At 30.7% G+C, this 22,977-nt stretch overlaps 2 protein-coding genes across 7 annotated transcripts; one reads left to right on the forward strand and one right to left on the reverse strand.

The window, feature by feature from the left end:
• Window positions 1–1,164: 1,164 nt before the first annotated feature.
• On the reverse strand, window positions 1,165–7,008 carry LOC111314512 (zinc finger CCCH domain-containing protein 18-like). 4 transcript variants are annotated; one of them, XM_022915940.2, is made up of 8 exons: window positions 6,688–7,008; window positions 4,605–5,566; window positions 4,347–4,514; window positions 4,053–4,232; window positions 2,453–2,529; window positions 2,179–2,352; window positions 1,958–2,084; window positions 1,165–1,669 (listed from the first exon to the last, which is right to left on the reverse strand). In XM_022915940.2, exons 2-8 carry the CDS (start codon window positions 5,549–5,551, stop codon window positions 1,600–1,602), a joined length of 1,743 nt encoding a protein of 580 aa, XP_022771675.2. In that variant the 5' UTR covers window positions 5,552–5,566; window positions 6,688–7,008; the 3' UTR covers window positions 1,165–1,599. The 4 variants fall into 4 exon arrangements, with proteins under 4 accessions (XP_022771675.2, XP_022771671.2, XP_022771674.2 ...); XM_022915936.2 differs by having other exon boundaries at window positions 1,165–1,672; window positions 6,688–6,995; XM_022915939.2 differs by having other exon boundaries at window positions 1,165–1,672; window positions 6,684–6,969.
• Window positions 7,009–10,688: 3,680 nt separating this feature from the next.
• On the forward strand, window positions 10,689–16,303 carry LOC111314514 (vacuolar protein-sorting-associated protein 11 homolog). 3 transcript variants are annotated; one of them, XR_002693196.2, is made up of 6 exons: window positions 10,689–11,057; window positions 11,173–11,346; window positions 11,846–12,169; window positions 12,252–14,024; window positions 14,605–15,347; window positions 15,728–16,303. XR_002693196.2 is itself a non-coding variant. In XM_022915941.2 (5 exons), exons 1-5 carry the CDS (start codon window positions 10,833–10,835, stop codon window positions 14,992–14,994), a joined length of 2,886 nt encoding a protein of 961 aa, XP_022771676.1. In that variant the 5' UTR covers window positions 10,689–10,832; the 3' UTR covers window positions 14,995–15,672. The 3 variants fall into 3 exon arrangements, 1 of the variants encoding a protein (XP_022771676.1); XR_016332340.1 differs by having other exon boundaries at window positions 15,734–16,303; XM_022915941.2 differs by lacking the exon at window positions 15,728–16,303 and having other exon boundaries at window positions 14,605–15,672.
• The last annotated feature ends 6,674 nt before the right edge of the window (window positions 16,304–22,977 follow it).

The raw sequence follows: 22,977 nt of genomic DNA on the forward strand, positions 1-22,977 counted from the left end.
TTGAAGGCCATGTGAAATGCAATATGATTAATACAGACAGGGTTTTACTCTTTTAATGCAAGCCACATTCGGCTAGTTATGTGGCTAGTGCAGGTATTAAACTATCAGAAGGAAAACTTTTAGATTCCTTTTTCAGGAAGCAAAAAGAAATGAATGAAATTAGAACAAGGGTACCATGGTTTCTTTTTTTTTTTTTTTTTTTTTTGTTCATTCTCTCTGGGCTTGAAGTCTTCCGCCGGAGATCCTTGTTGTATATTGATATTGGCAGTTAAGAGTAGTTATCCTTGTTAAGCTTATATTTGCTCAACCATTGTTGTATGCATCTTCATTTAATAAATGAAATGACCAAATAAGCATGTTCTTTGTATGGCCTTTGTGAATTTTCTATTGTTGCATCTGGCTTAATATGAATTCAATGAAAGTAAATGTTGGATAAAAATATTTTTAAATATATTTTTATTTATTCAGATTTAAATTTGAAAAGTTTTATTCAAAGTCTGACCGAGTTGGGTCAAGCTCACTAGCCTAATTTTTTCATTCAAAAGAAAGAAAAGAAAAAGGATTGATTAGAGACAAAACTTAAGTAAAAATAAATAAATAAATAAATAAATAAAAATCCATTTAACTGGAGAACATATGCACCAAAGAGCCGTTCCATCAAGAAAACGAAGAGTGCTGGGTTGGGGTCCACAAATCTTGAATAAAAATCAAAATCAGGTCCACATATCTTATCTCATCCATCAAGCCCACTTTAAGAACATGCAATTCTAACCTCACTAATCATAAAGTCAATTAATCTGATTGGTTCCCAAAACGAAACTTCATTTTCATTTCAACAAACGAATTGACCAACATGGAAAACCCTTTTTGATTCAAGTGGCCCAAAATTCTTTTGTTTTAAAAAATTTTTTTTTGAATCAATCCACAATCATCAACCGCACAACAACAGTCATCATCATTCATCTTTAATTCCATAATTTAAGGGCTTTTCTTTTATTTAAATATTACTTTTTAAATAAAAAGTTACTTATTAATTGTCTAAACCAATACTTAGAGACATGTTTTGAAATATCCTTCTTATAATTTTGTTTTATACTTTAATCTGTCATTAAAATTAAAAATTTAATACTCTAAAAACAAAGCAACGCAACTTTATAAGTGCAGTTATATAAAAATTAGAATTTATTTATAATAATAACTCAGTGTAGCTGAAATTTCTACATCTTCTCTTTCTTATGAACTCTGCATGCATGTTTTCTACTTGTTAACTTCTTTCAACCAAGAGAAGACTATATAGATTGCATTCTCTCCTAAAGAGTAAACATCCACAGCTCTCTGGCTGACTTCCTGTGATTATTTCCAAAAAGAAAAGGACTTGGACCCTGTTACATATTAGCTTTCTATATTCATTTTTCTTTGGAATCTTCTCCATTGAAGTGAAATGGAGAATTTCTAGTGTTTCTCTGAACTATGACGATGCTGTAGGACCGATGACGTTGACATGAGATCTAATAAATAAAAAAGGATGAAAAAGAAATTCCGGTTGTTGAAATCCAGTCATCTACCTCTATGATTCCTGATTGTCATGTGTCTAAGTCTCTATATAACTGTTGAAATGCCACTCCCTATTGGAGATGCAAACGGGCTCTCTGGAAGATTGTGTCCTTGGCTGCTGCAAGGGTTACAAGAAAAACCAAAATAAATCAACATCAATGAAGCCATGGACAGAATCTAGAGCTCCTGGTCCCTTTAATACAAGAAATTAACAGTCGCAAATGGCATGAATTTATTAGCTTCACAGGAAAAAAATGGCATAAAATATGTAACCTAGAGGTGGCAAAGCTTTATCATGCTTTATTAATTTATTGATAGCAAATTCTAATGACTCAAAAAGCAAAACTATCGACATGTGCTGCTTTCGAAAAGGAGGGGGGAACAAAGGAAAAGATAATCATACCTATCCTGGTCACTATAGTTGGTACTTATATGCCTGGCTTTTTCCTCACTGGTGGAACCAGTATTCAGAACATCCAACAAATAGTTGAAACGCTCCGCAGAAGGAAAATCTGCTTGCTCTGCATAGGCTAGAGCCATAACTTTAATAGTTAGAAAGAAGGGGTAGACCATATACACAGCATAAATGAAGAAACCGGCAATTCACCAAGAAAAGTACTATACCATCTGTGTGCTTCAGCTCATCCATTGAGTAGCCAAAATAGGAGTGATCATTCAAATGTTGCTTGGGTGCTAATTGCAGCTCAGAGAAGCGCCTTCTCTCAAACTCTAGTGCATGCTCATGATCCTCCATAAGCTGCTCTCTAAAAAATCTTGAACTATCGCAAACTCTTGGCACTATAAAAGGACAGGCAATTCAATGTGGCATCAGAAATAAGCAATCACTACCAGAAACAATAAAAGATAAAACAAGCATCAAATTAAAAGAGATACTAACTTGATTGAAGCTCCGTGTCTCCATCTATAAAGTGTGAACTGTAATACATAGGATGCTGTACTTTCTCAATATACTTCCTGCAAAAAGGAGAGTGAAGAAAATCTGTAAGCATCAATGGGGCTTTGAAAACTAAACACAAGAAAAATGGTAGATAGTGCAGGACACCATAGTAAAGTTAAGAAAAATAATTTGTTGCATTATAAGGCAAAAATATTGATAAGATACTTATCCAATAAGATAATCTCCAAGATGGAAGAAATGAAAAAAAACATTTGGTCCTACCGGGTGGGAAGAATAAAGTTAGTGTGACAAGCCAGCTGGAATTAGCCGATTAATGCTTTTGGAAATTAGAAAGTTACAAAAGGTACATTTTCAACATAATCTGCATTTATGGAAAGATTATCCTAGTCATATTCTAGACACCGAAAAGCACTCCTATACCGAAACAAACTCCTATGATTATTTTTGCCTTAATTTCAAAGGTTTCAGTACGTCTCTCTGATTTAGCAGACATCACTGGTGCTGAATTTTGAAAAAATTGCAAGAAAAGGCAACATGAAAAGTATAAATTCTAAAACAGTAACTAGCAAAATCCATGAATCACACAAGCTGCATAAAGTAACTGCAATTAGAATCCATACAATGAGCACAGAAGGCAATTGCACCAGCTGTAGCACTCATTGGAATCAAAAATATTTTTTGGTTTGCATATAAAGATGGCAACCAGGTGAGGAAAAACATGGAGAGTCAAGCGTGCATCACAAATCTGGACTTTGAGTTTGCAACCCAAGTTTTTAATTTAAACAAGATCAACCTAAACATATTCCCTTGCTAATTTTCACCCTCAAGTACCATATTTCACTCAAAATTAGAATAATACTAACCACCAGGACATCCCAACAATTAGTCAAATGCTGATGCAGGATGCAAATGCTAACAAAAGGTTCAAGTTTGGGGCAGACATATATCCAATTTGAAGTTTAAAGTGTAAATCGATAATCAACTGATTGAGGCAGTGATGCATAATTACCCTGAATATGAAACATTATAAAGAGAGATAAGGTTTAAGTAAAGCGCAATCTCTAGTCAAATCTAATAACTAATGTTGCTGACCCACCAATGCTTTATGTTTAAAATCATCATGTCCAAAAAATTCCGGAGCAGATATTCTGTTTGTTATTCCGGTGGACCCAATCAAGAACAAGCATATTATCACAAACTAGAATTCCTCACACCCACTACGTGGGTGCTAAGAGGGAAAGAAAAGCTTTTTTTTTTTTTTTTTGTAAAATTAAGTGAGAAGTAGTCTTTTTTTCCTAACAAAGGAGGTCGCAACTTGAGGATAGAGAAAGGGGTTGCAAATGCTAGGATTCCAAGCCAAGAAATGGGTTTTTTGAGTGAATGTCAGGTAAGCCCCAATCCTAATATGTAGGAAAGCATATTATTAATATACAAGCATTTTTTTATATTATTGTTTTATTATCTTTTGTGGTTTTTATATAAATTAAATAACTAAGTTGGTGCCACCAAACTCAGCAATGTAGTATAGATTAAACAAGATGAAGTACCAGACAAGAAATAATGCAATTGGAATTTTTACCTGTCAACAAGCCTTGACTTTTCCCTATAAGGTTTCACCAGAACACGAGCACCACATACAAAATGAGGATTTCCCTTAGCCAAAATTTGCTTGACTGTCTCTGCGTAAACAAAAGTGACAAACCCGAACATCCTCTTCTGTTGGCATGGAATCCTGACATCTTGAACATGTCCGAATTTGCTACAAAATAATTTTTTAAAAAATAACATTTGCAATTTAGAATCGAAATCTCAAATTCAGAACAAATACAACAAAAATAAGGAACTCATAATTATCTGATTATGATTTCCTTACTTAAAGTAGTTGGAAACATCTTGTTCCGTAAAGGTACTCTCAGCTGGAAAGGTGAGATATATCTGCCGAGAACCAGCAACTATTCCACCAGGATGACTCCTCTCCCCTGCATACTCTGGGTACTTTGGAGCATCTTCAGCCAATGTCACTGAGTGCTGCCCATGAGGCCTGTAAATGAAAATGACAATTTAATACAAAATTTTTTGTTAATTGTGTAAATGCAAGATAAAAAATAAACATAATATTCACATATCACACCTGTCAATGAGATGAATGCTGTTCTTCAATCGAGCAAGAAGTTTTGTCAGACTATAACCAGCCTTACCATGTCTTTGGCTCTCTGTAAGATACCCCTCAGCCTGAAGTGTCCTCCCATACTTCTCATAGTACAACATTGGCAAAGAGGCAATAGAGACAGGCAACCCTCTCCTTGCTTTAAGAAGCTCAGTTAGCTCCAATTCTAGCTTTTCAAGAGCCCTGGGAGAGACTACATGATCATCGTTCCCAACCTCATTCGAATTTGGGCTGAAAATCTGAGAAAAGCTCTCTGGCATAGGATGGCCATGGAAATACCTACAATTATTTCCATGCTTACAGAACCCCTTGATGAAGTAATGGCAAATCTTAATAGGAAATTCAGGCAAGCTTGGGGACCTCCGGCTGGTTCTTCCACCCAATACAGGTTCTGAATAATAGCAATTACTCAAAAAGTCAGAACTAACTGAATTGGCAGATTCTAACTGATCTTCCCTATTCAAGAAACGCATTTGGTTTTGGAGGCGATAATCTTCAGCAACAGCATCTGAGTACCCTGGTGGGACAAATCCCAAATTGTTGACATGTTGATCAGCAGTCACATGGGGATCCCAGAAAGGAGTTGCAGCTCTTATAGTTGCAGGAGTTGAAACTGTGCGTGATGAAGCAGGTGAATAAGGTGTGAACTGCATAGGGAGATCGGTGACAGGGGTTGCGCTCACCTGAGAGGGTGAGATTGGCACAGAAACAGCTGCTTTGTTTAAGCTGAGTTCAGATTTGGCTTTGTGGATCAAAGAGTGGAGCAAAGCATCAGGGCCAAAGGCCAAGCGGATCATGTCCTGATCCCCATGGTCTTGTAAAAGAAGATAGCCAATAATTTTAGAGACATTTTCTGGCTCTAGCTGTTGGATTCTATTGTACACAACTTTGGTCGATTCTGTAAAATCCATATCAGTTTCTCAACCCTGCAAGTGCAAGTAAATGCATTAATATAAGCATACAAGGGAAACAGTCAACACCCCAAATATACAAATCACTAACAGAGAGAGAGGGGTATAAAAGGACTACAATCAAATAATTGCAAATCGAAGAAGGGAAATAAGCCTGGAAAAAGATTCCAATACATTTGATTCTAGTCAGCGAAAAGCCATTAGCTGCCAACATTAACTGTACGGAATTATCATTTCCCTTATATTTCAGGTCCAAAAATGGCATTAACATTAATACTTATAGATGACCCCAAAGTTCAAACCATATGGCTAAGAAAGAGGATGGATCCAGGTAAAAGTAAAAGATGACAGCAAAATGAAAGCCTAATATAAGCTAGAGAAAAGCTGGAAATTTTGCCAGTCATAGAATAGCTAATTAGCTACATCGGTGTCTGAATTTAGCATAACAGGTAACATGAATTGACTTTGAACCAAACTATGACTAAAACATTAGCCATACAACCAAGAGAAAAAAAAATGTGTTAAATCTTTGGCTGAGTTGACGCCCTATAACAACCAATCACAACATATTTGTAAATTTCCATATTAAAAAATTAAAAAAAAAAATTGGAATAGTTCTAATGATTGGATTTGAAGAAATTCTGAAACCCCAGAAAGGAAAACTACTGAGGGAGAGACAGCAAATATTAACTCTTTCCTTCTTTTTTTCTTTTCTAAACCTTTCAATTTAACTTCTCCTTTCCCATGAATAAGAAACTCCAGCAAATTGAACATTTTTGGTTATTAATTAACAAACATTTCTCAGACAATGTTCAAAATTCATAAGCATTAACCAGTAAAAATAAAAAGGGGCCAAAAATGTTCAGAGTCTCTGCTTGTTTTTCTCTTTAAATACAACAGAAACCACTGAAAACGTTAAAACAGAAGTTAAACGCAGTTGAAAGAGAAGAATAGGTCATTTTAAGAACACTTAAAAGAAAAACAACGTCTTTGCCACAAATCTTTGAAAACCCATGTCCAAAAACACAAGCTTTACCAGAATTAACCAAAACCAACCAAAAATGAAAGTCCATTGGAAAAACAGACTTTGAAAGCTTTCCTTTTTTTTTTTTTGAACAAAGATCTAACATACCCACCAAATCTAACAGGCCTCTGAAGATGAAGAAACACAAATAATATCAAACGAACCAACCCAAGGCCTCAAATTCTTCCATGACCATCATTATTTTCTCGCCTCTTTCCTTCTTTCTCTCTCTTTTGTTTCTTCCTTGCCACTACTATTATAATTTCTCCTTCTGATCTTCTATATTTCTTAATTCTCCCCTAGAAACCACACCCTTCTTTAAAAGTGAAGCAAAATGACAGAAAGGATTAGCCTTAAGAAGGCGCCTTGTCTTTAGTTCAAATCAACACATAATAAATAAATATATACTCTCCTTCTCTCTCTTTAAAAATCACATAAAAATTATATATAATTATATATACAAGTAATAGTACAGGGGAAATAGCTTTGATTGACTTTGTTTATTTAATTTTTAATTAAAAAAAAGTCCCTGCTTTCCCAATTTTTGTTATTGTTGTTGTTCCCGTCGCTCTTATCTTTTTCTTTTACCAAAGAAAAACGATTTTCCCACAAATTTTTGGTATTTAAACGAAATTTTTTTAATATATTATAAAATAAAATTCCAGATTCTGTGTTTTGAAATGACGTTGCTGCCCTTCTTCATTTTCAAAAATATCTATGAAGGTCTTTGTTTGATTATTTTATTTTATTTTCAAATTTGGAAATATCTATGCGGCAAACCGCCCAGCCTTTTTGTAAGAACTCATACTTCGTTTTGTCTTTGTACCGCTTGAGGATAAAAGATAAGATGTGTCCGATCACACGAATGGAAGATTTTAATCTGACCGTTCGATCAATGTTGGGTCATGTAAATCAGATAACCGGCTCTGATTGTCGATTGGAAAATCTATCAGGACACGGCATGTTTGCCATAGGGAAAGATACAGTCTGGTTCCAGGTACTGCGCAAATTACGGATAATCACAGGAGACCTCAACCTCCAAAGATTAGGCGGGACCCACATATCCGACCTGGCACGTGTCGGCCCCACTCTTTTTCTCCAGTTCACTTCCCCGTGATTGGTGGTGCTCTCAGTCTCACTAAAAAACACATTTTTTTTCATTATTTTTTGACTAAAAAGAAGGCGACAAAAGGATTTTTAATTTGTTTTTAATTAATATAAAAACTTAAAAAGGGGAAATAGGGGAAGAAGTGGAAGGTCAAACAGGCAAAAGAGGAACAGACAAGGGTAGTTACTGTAAAAAGGATATTTGGATGAGATGGTGACCGGTTCAACCGGCAGCAAAACTAGGATTGTCAGTTACAGTCAACCACTGACGGAACATAGCATGGATTTTGAAGAATCCAATCTGATTTTGCGTTACAGATCGCAAGGAAAAATTGTCGGGTCGTTATGGCTCTCCGTTAGAACCGGGACTTTCCGTTATGGATTCTTGAATAATTTAGTCATATTAATTGATAACTGTTTTGTCCAACGATTTATAAATTCACATTAACACAAGCGGAGCATTTGGCCAATTAACACTACTTGAAGAGTCAGGTTTGTTGGTTTCAACTTTGAACTCTTGTTGGAGACTTGACATGACCACAACTTATCCTGTCTACTTCATTTGTGCACTTAACATGAAGTTAAATAGTTCAAAGTTGAATTTAATATTATTTTTCAAGTGATCAATTTTTTTTTTCAAAATTAACTTATTGAAATATGCAACAGTTATATTTATATGCTTAAAAAAAATTTTATCATTAGTGAAATTTTATGCAAATTATTAAAATTTAAGGTTAAATACAAAATTTTTAAATTTAAAATTTTACGATTTTTTATGGATAGATAATTTATAATTTTAAAAAATCTCAAAAATTTTATAAATCATTTTATAAATCTATGATTTACTTTAATATTAAAGATGAAATAATTTTTTCTATTTCTAAATTTTTATGGACAAAAAACCTTTTTTATCCAATATAATATTAAAACACCATATTTATTTTTCTTAAACCGCTTGATATACTAATATTTGCTCAATCTTCAAATAACATATTGGTTGCAAGAGTTGATTAATGAATATCTTTTGTAATTTTTGGTGATTATATATATATTTTTAAATTATAAGCCTCGTTAATAGGGAAATGGTTGACAAATCCGAGACTAAGGTTTCAATATTCCGTGTGTAAAACGTTGCTTAATTAATCGGCTGTCAAAGTTCATTAACTTAGTTCTTAATCTCAATCACTTGCTGTAATCACATCGAAAAATGAAAATGATTAATTAATTAGTTAAACAAGTTGGTTAAGGGATCAATCCCACGTTTTAATTAATTAGTGGGGCAAATTGGCAAATCCATACAATTAAAGGCATTTTTGCAATTGAAAATAAGGGAGGGATGCCCCCACCCTCTTTGCCGTGTCAACCTTGAGTTATCAAGCTTTTTTTAATCAATGAAATTTTTGCCAACAACTGGTTTTTAATTGTCCAAAAGAAACTTATCAACTAAAGATTCGTTTGGATAGACAAAAAATTAATAAAATTAAAAATAACACTAAAATATAAGATTTGTTATTGTAATAGTAAGATTAAAATTAATAATGATATATATGTTTGAATGTAAATATAACGATAATAGTGAGATAAATTATAATAAAAATAAAATGATCATTAAATATATTAAATTAAAAATTATATATAATGAAATTTATAATATATATTTGATATTTATAAAATTAATAAATTATTTAAAATATTTTATATCAAATAATATTTTTATTAATAAATTGAAAATTGCCAAATTTATCTTTATATCAAATAATACTTTATTAGTAAATATTTAAAAATTATTTTTTATGTTTATTATTTTTGTATAAAAATAACAAATAAAAAAATAAAGTTAAAAGCTACAAGTGTAAGGGACATATTGTTGTTCTTTCATTATTGTTTGACGGATAATATTAAAAAAGATTAAAAAAGAAAGATATTATAAGTAAATATGATAATTCGTGTATTCATATTATGTAAAATATTAAAATTTTATATATTCGTGTTATATTTTATATAAAATTACATATTACAGTTCGTATTGATACGAAATATGAAATTTTTTTTATTTTATTAAATTTATTTATGGTTTTTATTAAAATTTTAAATTATATTATTTTTTATATTTTTTATTCATATTATTTTTATATCATGTCTTCATATCGTATTTAAAATTACTAAGTTGAGAAAAGAGGCTGCGATGAAGACAAAAATTTCTTACTAAAGGGAGGAGTCGGTATTGCAAAATATGGGGTATGGTGCATTTAAAATCATCTCCAACTGTGTTAATGTTGGTTGCCAAATGCATATACGATGAATTTGACACATTTTTTCATACAAAAAATTTTCTCCACCGAGCTTAAGTTTGAATCCAAATATGCCCTAAAAGTATTTAATCAAACTTTAATTAAAAGCATGATGAAAATCTATTCATTGTATTGGAACTTATATTTTATGAATGGACCCTTAAAACAATTCGAAATGATCTTACCAAGTATCATACATTGCCAGTTTTCTATTCTAATGAATTGACTAAACCAAGATTCTATCTCTCTCTATCGTTCATGAAAGAAATTCTCTATTGCATTTTAAATGTTCAAGCTACATTTTTTTTTTACTTTTTGAAAATTTTATTAAGAAAAAAGCAAAAGAAAAATTGTTGAAACAGAATTATGAAAATTGTACTCATAATAATTTTATATTTTTATTATATCTAAATAAGTTTTTATTTTTATTTTTTTTTACTTCTAAAAGTAAAAGCAAGGATCAAATGGAGATTAAAATAATTTAATCCGGTTATGGACTATCATCCTCAAAGGCCTAAACATCGTGATGGGTTCAGTTTCGGCCTAAAACCAGAAAACGAGGAACAAAAGTTTGGCCCAAAAAGAAAACCCAAAGGGAACCCAAGAATGAACTTGTTTGAAACGTCGTCGTATGGGATCTGACTGACGATCCTAAGCATCAGAAACTACCGTCTTGGCAATAGCAATAACTAATTTCCCCACCCGTAAAGGCCTAGAAACTAGTACCAAATTTCGCTGCAATTTCACGCGAAAAAGAGTGAAGGAGGAGAGCTTAAACATTTAAAATAAATAAATAAATTTTTAGGGTTTTAGTTTTCGGAGTCTGATCTGAAATCCGATCCATCATCGAGAAGGCTAAATGTATCAGTGGAGGAAATTTGAGTTCTTCGAGGAGAAACTGGGGGGAGGGAAATGCAGAATCCCGGAGGAAATCAGTGGAAAAATCGAGTGTTGCTCCAGCGGCAGAGGAAAGCTGGTGATCGGCTGCGATGACGGCACTGTTAGCCTCCTTGACCGCGGCCTTAACTTCAATTTCGGTTTTCAAGCTCACTCTTCTTCTGTCCTCTTCCTCCAACAGCTGAAGGTAAAAATAGAAAAAAAAAAAAAAAGCCTTTCGTTGCAATTCAACTTTATATTATAAAAATTACTTTAGTTAATTGATTTTTTTTTCTTTCTTTTTGTATTGATTTATAAATCAGCAACGAAATTTCTTGGTGAGTATTGGAGAAGATGAACAAATACCACCACAGCAATCGGGGATGTGCCTGAAGGTATTTGATCTTGATAAAATGCAGCCGGAAGGATCGAGTACCACCACTCCTGATTGTATTGGAATTTTGCGTATTTTCACCAATCAGTTTCCTCAAGCTAAGGTTTTTTTTTTTTGCCATCAATTTACTGTTAGTTGTTTATTTCATATATTTATTTGATTGCAAGTTTGCTTTTTTCAATCCACTGGGAAAAAAATTATATCAAAGTTGAAAGAAATATTCAAGCCTTCCTTTAGTTGTTACTTTTGCTAGTTGCTATTCTGCTTTCTCAAGTAAATAGTAAAAAAAAAAAAAAAAAACATAGTTTGAGAACAAAAGCAAGCAATATTTTTGGCATGAACGGCAAAATTCTTGATTTTTTAACTTTTATGTGTAATAATTATGTCTGAATTGGTCGGCTTGTTGTGACTATTTGTTCAGTTTTAATTTAATCTTATTTTGCTTTTTTTACTTTTTGATTTTGCTCTATTATAAATAACAAAGAGTAACATGAGGCTAAAAGCAATGGCCAAACTGGACATTAGCTACACCTACTTGTGGAATACCTGAGACTAGAGTTTAGCTTATTTTTAAACTTAATGTGAGTCCTTATTTATTGCAGATCACATCATTTTTAGTCTTAGAGGAAGCTCCGCCTATATTACTTATAGCCATTGGGTTAGACAATGGTTGCATTTACTGTATCAAGGGAGATATTGCACGTGAAAGAATAACTCGATTCAAGCTTCAGGTTGATAGTGTATCTGACAAAGGAAATTCATCGGTTACAGGACTAGGTTTTAGGTTGGATGGTCAAGCCCTTCTATTGTTTGCTGTAACTCCAAATTCTGTGAGCTTGTTCAGCATGCAGGACCAACCTCCTAGGCGGCAAATATTAGATCAGATTGGATGCAATGTCAATAGTGTCACAATGAGTGACCGCTTGGTATGCATATTTTGCCTTTAACTTTTTTATTTATGGTGCATTAATAATCATGATACTAAAAAGTGTTTCCCCTTTTTTATAGGAGTTGATAATTGGTCGACCTGAGGCTGTGTATTTCTATGAAGTAGATGGGCGTGGCCCCTGTTGGGCTTTTGAAGGAGAGAAGAAGTTCGTTGGTTGGTTTCGTGGATATTTATTATGTGTTATTGCAGATCAAAGAAATGGCAAGAATACTTTTAATGTTTATGATCTCAAGAACCGATTAATAGCGCACAGTCTAGTTGTTAAAGAAGTTTCTCACATGCTATGTGAATGGGGTAATATAATACTTATAATGACTGACAAATCAGCTTTGTGTATCGGTGAGAAGGATATGGAAAGCAAGTTGGATATGCTCTTCAAGAAAAACCTTTACACTGTAGCTATCAACCTTGTTCAAACTCAGCAAGCTGATGCTTCCGCAACTGCTGAAGTATTGAGGAAGTATGGCGATCATCTATATAGCAAACAAGACTATGATGAGGCTATGGCTCAGTACATCCACACCATTGGTCACCTTGAACCTTCATATGTAATACAAAAGTTTCTGGATGCGCAAAGAATTTACAACCTTACAAATTACTTAGAAAATTTACATGAGAAGGGACTTGCCTCTAAAGATCACACTACCCTTCTGCTAAACTGCTATACAAAATTGAAAGATGTTGAAAAGCTGAATGTGTTCATTAAGAGTGAGGATGGTGTCGGGGAACATAAATTTGATGTGGAGACTGCTATAAGGGTCTGCCGTGCAGCAAATTATCATGAACATGCCATGTATGTTGCAAAGAAGGCAGGGAGACATGAATGGTACTTAAAGATTTTGCTTGAAGACCTCGGCAGATATGATGAAGCATTGCATTATATTTCAAGCCTTGAATCAAGTCAAGCTGGGGTGACAGTGAAGGAATATGGGAAGATTCTCATAGAGCACAAACCGGCAGAGACAATTGATATACTCATGAGGCTTTGTACTGAGGATGTAGATTTGGCTAAAAGTGGAACTTCAAATGGTTCTTACTTATCTATGTTGCCATCTCCTGTTGATTTCCTCAACATTTTCATCCATCATCCACAATCGCTTATGGATTTCCTTGAAAAATATGCCAACAAGGTAAAAGATTCTCCTGCTCAGGTAGAGATTCATAACACGCTCTTGGAGTTGTACCTGTCCATTGATTTGAACTTCCCTTCAATCTCCCAAGCTAACAATGAAATAGATTTTAATATTAAAGCAAGACCAACAGCACCTGCAATGTCAAGGGCAGTGTCCAATGGGAAGTTAATTGTCAATGGTAAGAATTCATATATGGAAAAGGACTCTCTGGAAAGACGTGAGAAGGGGCTACGTTTGCTTAAGAGTGCATGGCCATCTGACCTGGAACATCCACTTTATGATGTTGATCTTGCTATTATCCTATGTGAGATGAATGCATTCAAAGAAGGCTTATTGTATCTCTATGAGAAGATGAAGCTTTATAAAGAAGTGATTGCTTGCTACATGCAAGCCCACGACCATGAGGGATTGATTGCATGTTGCAAAAGGCTAGGGGATTCTGGTAAGGGGGGGGATCCCACTCTTTGGGCAGATCTTCTAAAGTATTTTGGTGAACTTGGGGAAGATTGCTCTAAAGAAGTGAAAGAAGTATTGACATATATTGAAAGGGATGACATCTTGCCTCCCATTATTGTTCTTCAGACACTTTCAAGGAACCCATGCCTCACACTATCGGTTATTAAAGATTATATTGCTCGGAAACTTGAGCAAGAATCAAAGCTGATTGAAGAGGACAGACGAGCTATAGAGAAGTATCAGGTTGGTACCTAGTTTCTTTCAATGATTTTTTAGTTTGCGAAGTTTATTACGTGTCTTTCAATCTTCTACCCTTAGTAGAAAGTGGTAATGATCAGGCATATATTTTCAGGAATTATGTATCAAGAGATTTGGCTATTAAACATTCTGTAATGTATGCAGCATCAGAATCTACGTAAAAAATGCTAAAGTATTGTTAAGAGATTAAAACAATATTTTATAAGCATGTGAGAGAAAAGAAGACTAATTAATCATAATTAAAAACTGCAATGCTGCAATGGATAATGTTTGCTGCCCTTTGCACCATTGCAGTTATTCAGTTTCTTTGATGGAAAATTTATTAATCAGTAAGAGTATATATTTTTAGTGGCATACCATGCCATCCTTCATTGTGAAGCTCATAAGCATATACAACATAAAACTTGTCCATTTCTTTCTTCAATGATTTCGGCTTCAATGAAATATGGATTTTTTTTGCTTTAAAATTTGTCATGATAATAATTTCTCAATTACAATAACTATGTTATATAACTGTTCTTTCTATCTTTTTTTTCTTAATTCTTCGAGTCTTTGAATTGTACAGGAAGACACATTGACTATGAGAAAAGAAATTCAAGACCTCAGGACAAATGCCAGGATATTTCAGCTGAGCAAGTGCACTGCTTGCACTTTTACCCTTGACCTACCTGCTGTCCATTTCATGTGTATGCACTCATTTCATCAACGTTGCCTTGGTGATAATGAAAAGGAATGCCCTGAGTGTGCTCCTGAGTACAGATCTGTAATGGAAATGAAGAGAAGCTTGGAACAGAATTCAAAAGATCAAGATCGATTCTTCCAACAAGTCAAGAGTTCAAAGGACGGGTTTTCGGTGATTGCTGAATATTTTGGGAAGGGTGTCATTAGCAAAACTAGCAATGGTTCCACAGGAACTGTTAGATCTGGCAGCACCTCCTCCACCAGTGGCTTCTGAATTTTCTTGATTGTTGTAGTTATAAGTGTTCTTCTTTAAGCATCTCTCATTGTTCATCGCATTGCAAGGTCAATGTTTTTGAAATCACAATGACCGTTGGTAAAATAAAGTGAGTGGGATCATGGATTTTTTTGGTGGCACTAGGCCAGGTATATTTTTGACGGACCAATAGTTCCTTCTTCCAATTGGACTAGTTGTTCAAATGGTGAGAATGCAGCATCATTTCTGTGGTGAGAAAAAAATTGTCAGAAGGATACAACTTGCGTGATATTTCAAAATGGAATACTCATCCATTGTTTTCACTCAGAAGGCACAGCTCACATCTATTCTGGTTTCACAATTCTAGTTAACTGGTAAGCTATTGCAGGATCTATTTCTTGTGTGTCTGCGTGTTTTTTTTTTTTTTTCAACTCTGAGGTTGCAAGCCAGATATTTTCCTTGTGCAAAGAAAGAATTGTGCTTATTCTACAAATCGAAATTTCAGGCCTTTTATGGTTTTCTGGGCAATGCTAGTTTTTAGAGGTGAAAAAATTGTGTTGCTTTTCGTGTAAGTTTTGAAGTTGTAATCTATCGGTATGATTTGATGCACTCTAATTTTCTGGCTTTTGGGTTATTTTGTAGTCAAAGGAAAGTAATGTATGTGAGCTTTTGGAAATGGTATTGTAGTTTATTGGCTTTGATTTTGGTTTAATCCCTAAACCAAAGGGAAGTTGTTCTCACTAATTCTGACCAGAGACAGGGCAATGATCTTTGTAATTCATCTGGTGATGCTTTACTCATTTATCCGTCCGGGAAATGGATTGTTGGGGCCAACAACATATGGTGGAGATCAGGGTACCGTTTTTGTGTCTGGTTCCTATCAAATGCAACAGTCAGTATTGTTACCGTCGAGTGTTTGTCATAGAAAAGCAGTTGCATCCTCCGCCAGCTAACGTCTAGCCATCAGTAACTCCTCGACCTAATTTTGTCGGAGTGTTAATCTTTTTGTGCGCTTAAATCAAGCTTGTTTGTCCTACAAAAATCTATGAAAGCAATGTTCAATTGAAAGGATCTACCAACAATACTTGGGCATGGTTTTCTTGAATGAACTGCTGGGCAAATTATACTTTTATGAGGTTTTGGGATCTACCGCCTATTTTGTTTTTGTGCCATGCGTCCATATGTATTTCAGAATTTAGTGTTGCAGAAGGGTGTCCTCAAGCGGTTGTATGATTGCTTTTCGTCTCTCCAAGGACATCTTGTTAAGAGTTATAACAATTTTCTTGCTGTAGGATTTAACTAGTTTTTTAATAGAAACTTGTTTCTCTAATTCGAGTTGAGAACTGCCAAAACAGTACTGATTTGACTGATTATGAAGCTCGGACAAGTGCCCAAGTTGCAACAACAAATGGTGGTGTTTTGTTGTTAATCGAGTGTCCTCCTTAGAGCTAGGCCGATACCATATCATATCATGCCGTTTTGAGTGTACATGTGGTTTGTCGAAGCATGAGTTTTTGGTAATCAATAATGGGGTGGGACTGAGACATACAACAAACTGTCAGTCAATCATGGTTACGTCGCTGATTAGCTGTATTTGCACTAGATTTGCTTTCGTTCTAATGATAGTGGCATTCTCCTTGGCAGGCAGCGCAGCTTGGTCCAAGGACCAAGAAATTAATGGCAAAGCCTATCACATTCTGTTAATTCTAAGTTTTTTTTTTTTCCCCCTTTAATTTTTATTTAAAAATTTTAAATACAATAAATTAAATAAGTTGTTCAATTTGCAAGCACTGGATGGTACTTCTGTTCCAAATTTAATGTATTTTATTTTTAAATTAAAAAAAGTTTACAAAATTGATTCTCCATGATTTTTAACATAAAAAATATATAAAAATTAATTTTGGAATATAAAACATAAGACTATTAAGTTTTTAGAAGTTACTTGACCAAATTGAAAAGTTTTCATTAAAGTCAGAATTAGAGGGCAGCAACTTGGCTTTCGCTGATATTGTTACGGTCATTTTCAGATTTTTGTCTAAATATAGTTAATTTGATTTCAAAATGCATTTTTCGTCCCATTTTCTTTATTTATTTTTCTGTATATTTAAAAAAAAAAATTTAACATCTCAAACTTTTATTTTTTTTATTTTTTAACATTAAATATTATGAATTTTTAATTTTATAAAAATTTTAAATTATAATATTAAATATATTTAAATTAAAATTTTTTAAATTTCATAAAAATAAATAATATTCAGATAATTTAGGACAGAAAATAATTGATGACTAATCTGCTTTATTAGTAAAAGTAATAATTATGTTAAAATTGTGTCATGTCAAGATTTGACTATTAAAAGAATATGCATTTTACATGAAATAATAATACAATTAATGATCAAGTTAAAAATTCAAATAATAATATACAATTTTTTTTTTATTTTTAAACTACGATAGAGATTAAAATTCAAAATTTTTAATTTTAAAATCAATTTAATTTCATTAAATTAACCACAGGTTAGTTGAAATGCAATTGATATTAAACAAGTTACACAACATGACAGCAAATAACTCTCTTAACCAGACATGATTATGACAAAGTTAATTGGTTCAAACATGATTATTTTAGTTATTTATGATTTTTAATATTTGTAATTTTATAAATATGTTTAAATAGTTAAAAAAATGTTGAGTTATACGGATTAATTTAATTAATATAAATAATTACGAGTTAGGTTAATTAACTTATTATATTAGACAAATTTTTTTATCATAATAAGGTTGATACAATCACAATGCAAACTTTTTTTTTAAAAAAAAACAGGATCCATGCCTTGCCTCGAATTGCAAACCTTGTTCATTTGAAGAACATGTCTTGTAATTTTGATTTTTCTCTTTTATCATCAAACTTGAATTTGATGCAAGTTTGATTCCACCTTTAATGGACTTTTATATCAAAAGAAATATGAAACCTATCCTAATTAAATGAATTATAATGTTGGGTGACTGTTATAAATTTGGAAGGTGAAAGTAGGCGTTATGGGCAAGATTTTTTTTTTCCTTTTTTAAGTTTATGGGCAAGATTTAATACATTCAAATTTGAATATATATATATATATATATAGTTTTAAGAGTAGAGATATTAATAGATAAGATATCGATGAATAAAGTATCTTAATTTTTATTTTTAATTTTTTATATTATATTTATTTTTATATTTATATCGAACAAATATTTTAAATTCATTGTTATCCTTATACTTGTGGGTGTTTAATAGATATGGGTAATCCCTTTATCTATGGTTTAAAATATATATATTAAAAATTAAAACTTTTTTTTGCATATATTAAGTAATTTGTTAAAAAATATCTTTTTTAAATGTAAATATATTAGTTCTAATAAATCTAAAATAAAATTTATATTATTAAAAAAATTAATTTATTAAATATATATATAAATATATAGGGTATAAATATGATTGATGGCTATATTACCCATCCCTATATTCATATCCAATAAAAATTTTAAACCATATCCATCTTTATTTTCATCCTCAAATTTTATTACTCATTACATCACCATTAAGGTAAAAAATTAAATTCCTTATCATATTTAAATAAAATTGGCATCTATATGGAGCGAAGTAAATGAACTAATATTAAAACACATCCCTCAAAAAATATGTGGGCAAAAGTTTGGTCCATTTTAAATAAATAAACTCAGAAGTAAACCTTTAACTTATTTTATGTAAACAATCTAAATTCAAAATATAAATAATTTAATTTTATTATATTTTTACACACATTTTCACTTCACATAATATTTAATTTTTATTTACATATATTTATTTTATATATTACTTCAAATAATAAAAAAATAAAATTATTAATAAAAATGATCGTTGCAAAAATCTCAAATGATAAAAAAATATTTTGAAATTTGTTAATTTCAATTTTTTTTTTTTTTGAAGTTAAAGAATCATATGGTCAACTTACTAAAGTTTAAGGAAGTTTTTATAAATTATTCCAATAAAAAATTAATTTCAAATGATTATGAAATTAATAATAATTCATTATTATTATTGTTGTCAAAATTAAGAAATTTCTATTTTATTAAAAAATAGTAAGTTTTAAATAATTAAAAAAATGAAAGAATATAGATATTTTATAACCCACTTAAAGATAATTTTAAATAATTTAATAATTAAACTAATAATTTAAAATAAATTAAAAAAAATTGCTTTTCTCTCCCGTAAGGCAACGAGGTGTAATTTACTAGTATAATACACAAATTTGAGCAAGCTCTTTTATTTATTTATTTTTTATATTTTTATAAACATGAATCGATTTATTATTTATATACACCGCTAATTTGAAGTTAGAAATTCCAGCACGCTAAATCCACCACATACTGCACGTGCACCTGCGTTATGCCCCACCTTCTGAGTCAAAAGCATACGCTTTCCGCATCAACCACCGTTGATTATCGTTACTTTTTTTGTTTTGGGTTTTCTCTTGATCTAATCATCACCATCTACTTTTTTATCTAGGGGATATGATGGGCCCCCACTTGTTACATCAAAATCTATTCCCTGTACTACAAAATCTGGACAGGGGTGGCCCACTTTGGACTGAACTGAAAACGGGACACTTTGGAATTGACCGTCTCTTCGTTTTCGTCCGGGTACCTATATTTCTGTTAAAGCAAGATAATAACCTTTCAGGACAAAATTAAATAGTAGACAAATTTGCCCTTCTTATTGTCAGAATAGTATGACCAAGAGTGTAAATGAGTGGAATCGAGTTCGAGCTCGATCGAATTTTATTTTTTAAATTTAAATTCAATTCGTGATTGAATTCGAGTTACTCGAATTTATTTGATTAAGTTTGATTAATATGTAAAAATAAATTCGATTCGTATATTCGACAAAAATTTGATTATTCATACTCGAATTCGAACTCGAACTCGAAATATTTTATTAATTAAAATAATAAAAATATATTTAAATATAAAAATTCGATTAAGTTCACGAGTTACTCGAGTCAGATATAAGAATACTCGAATTCGATTCGATCGATAAGTCGAACTACTCGAACTCGAGCTCAACTTGACAATAATCGAACCGAATTTGAGTTTTTTTCAAATCGAATCCGAGTAACTTACGAGTACTAATGTATCATTTATATCTCTAAATATGACAATTAGTCAGGTTGATGAATTTTTACCCCTATCGTTTTAATTCGATTTTATAAAATTTATATTTGATTTTAATTTTATATTAAAATATTATTTTTTATATTTATTTTGATTTATATATATAATCGTAATTGATTTTGTTTAAAATTAATTTAATATAATATTTAAAAATATTATTTTTAATATAAATTATATTTTTATTATATATAAATATAATTTTTTAAATTAAAACATTGAATAATTTTATTAATGTTATGCATATATAATTATAAAATTAAATAAATGATAATATATATATATATATATGTTGGAGGTGAAATGGCACATATTTATCTAAAACTTGACTTTGATTCCAAAAAATTTCAATTTTATGCAAAACTCAATTTAAAAACCAACATTTTATAAGATTAAGATACGTCAAAATTCGACGATATCAAATAAATTTATCATCTATATACAAGAATAATATTATCCCACCATATTTAATATATTATTTTAAAGCGTGTTGATCATTGTTAACAATGTTAAATAAATAATTAATTGTTCAAAATTTCGACTAAAAAAAAATTGTTCAGTTCTGGAGAGGAACAGGATACATGCCTTACTTCAAGTAAAGACACTAAGAAAATAGTTAACGATAAAATTCAAATTTAAAACTATTTATACTGAGACAACCAATCTTTGTTGATATATATATATATATATATATATATATATATATATATTTTTTTTTCTTATTATTTGATCATAGTAAGGTGTCTAGGTCTACTTAGTAACTCAAGAAAGAGATAATGATGAGATTGGTTCCATTGTCATGGGTAAAAGTTGGGGAGCCTTTGTTTTTCTATAGAATCTATTTGAGACATAGACTAAACTGTTGCTTTTACGGTATGAAATGTGTTCAACATGTATGAGGTTATCAAAAATTAATTTTTAATTATTAAAATAAATTTTTTTTATTTAATTATATAGTTATTAATTATTAAAGTGATGTTATCTTCACATCTAATAAATATTAAATTTTTTATAATTTATATTTAAGTTAGATCCCTTCATTTATTGTAATTGATTTTAAATTAAATATTCAATATGATATTAAAATTAATATTTCTTTCCGTCATATTTTTAAAATTGGTCACAAAATAGGTTTTTTTTATCTGTTTTTACACATGATTATAACTTATTAAAGTAATATTATCCGACATCTAATAAATAAATAATTTTTTATAATTTTATATTAAGTCTTTTCATCATTTACTGTCAATTGATTTTAAGTTTAATGCTTAATATGATATCAGAGTCTGATTAACATGATATTAAAGCCAACATTTTTTTTGTTGCCTTTTTCAAATATTTTTTTATGTGATAAACTTTTTCAATCTCTGTTTACATGTGATGAAAACTTATTAAAATGATGTTATTTTACATCTAATAAATATTAAAATTTTTATAATTTTAAATTCAAGTTGAACCGTTTTATTTTATTGTCAATTAATACTAAATTGAATGTTTAATATTGATTAAAACTTTAATTAATTACAATAATTATGAAATTTTCTTTGCAAAATTTGCTAACTAGTGTTTTTTTAAAAATTACGATTACAATACTCAAAGTTGTTTTTACATAGAGTCATGACCAATCGTCATATTGGGAGAAAGAAATTAATTACACTAATAAATAGATATTAGAAGGGTTTGGATGAGAAAATATTTGTGAGATAACCTCTAAGCTATGTTAGAAAAGTCCCTTTAGGAAGAGATATGATAGAATTTGTGAATTGAGGTGAATTTTTATATCGAAGATTATTAGAATTTAAATTTAAATTATTAAAATTAAAATTTTAATATTTTATAAATAAATCACATAATTGTTGCAAATTTAAAAATTTAGTTTAAAACAATAAAGAAAGCTCATAAATATTTATTATTTTTTAATATTTAAATAAAATTTTAATTTTTTTATAATTATTTTATCATAAAAAATATGAAAAAGAGAAAATTTCCATTGTTCTCCTTCGCTCACGCGGAACCTAGTATTGAAAGTTTCAATAAATTAATTATAATTTTCTTTTTCACAGCCGAGTGTTTTTTCAAATAATATACTATGGCACTTTATAAAAAAAATCAGTATTTCAGAAAAAACTGAAGAGCGCGTGGCTGAACTGTGAGATGGGTCGCGTAAGGTAAATGAAGGAAGACGGCAGTACAAATTTTAAACGCATACAAGCGTTGAACTAAACAACAGCAAAACGAGGATCCATCTCTCCAAACTAAAGTTTAAGCCAACAGCAACAGTACGTAATAATTTCTTACTCGCTCTATCTTTTTTTTTTTTTTTATCTTTATTATTACCACATTTCCTCTTTCTTTAAAATGATTTTAAATCTCAATTTCTCAAAAATTAGTGTGTTTGGATCGAGGGAAAATGAAAGAAAAGAAAGTAAAGTAAAAGAAAGTAAAAGAAAATAAAAGAAATAATTGTTTTTTGTTTGGATAAAATTTTAATTTAAAAAAAATGAAAATTAAATATTTTTTTATTTTTTTTGTAAATTCAAAATTTTAATACCTCAATTTAAAAAAATTACGAAAAAAGTTAATTTTTTTTGTAAAATGATTATTATATCTATCTTTTTATTTATATTACAAATTTAATAAAGATTTTAATATGATCACAATCATTTTATAATATTTTTAAAATCATTACTTTTTTCGAATAAATTTTACATATTTTTTTAATATAAAAATATTTTAAATTTTTTGATGATTTGATTTTCATGAATAATTGAATATAAATAGATATATCATAATAAA

This window comes from Durio zibethinus, chromosome 23 (genome assembly GCF_047325235.1).
Source record: "Durio zibethinus cultivar Kanyao isolate XHJ-2024 chromosome 23, ASM4732523v1, whole genome shotgun sequence".
In the NCBI taxonomy this organism is placed as follows: Eukaryota; Viridiplantae; Streptophyta; class Magnoliopsida; order Malvales; family Malvaceae; genus Durio; species Durio zibethinus.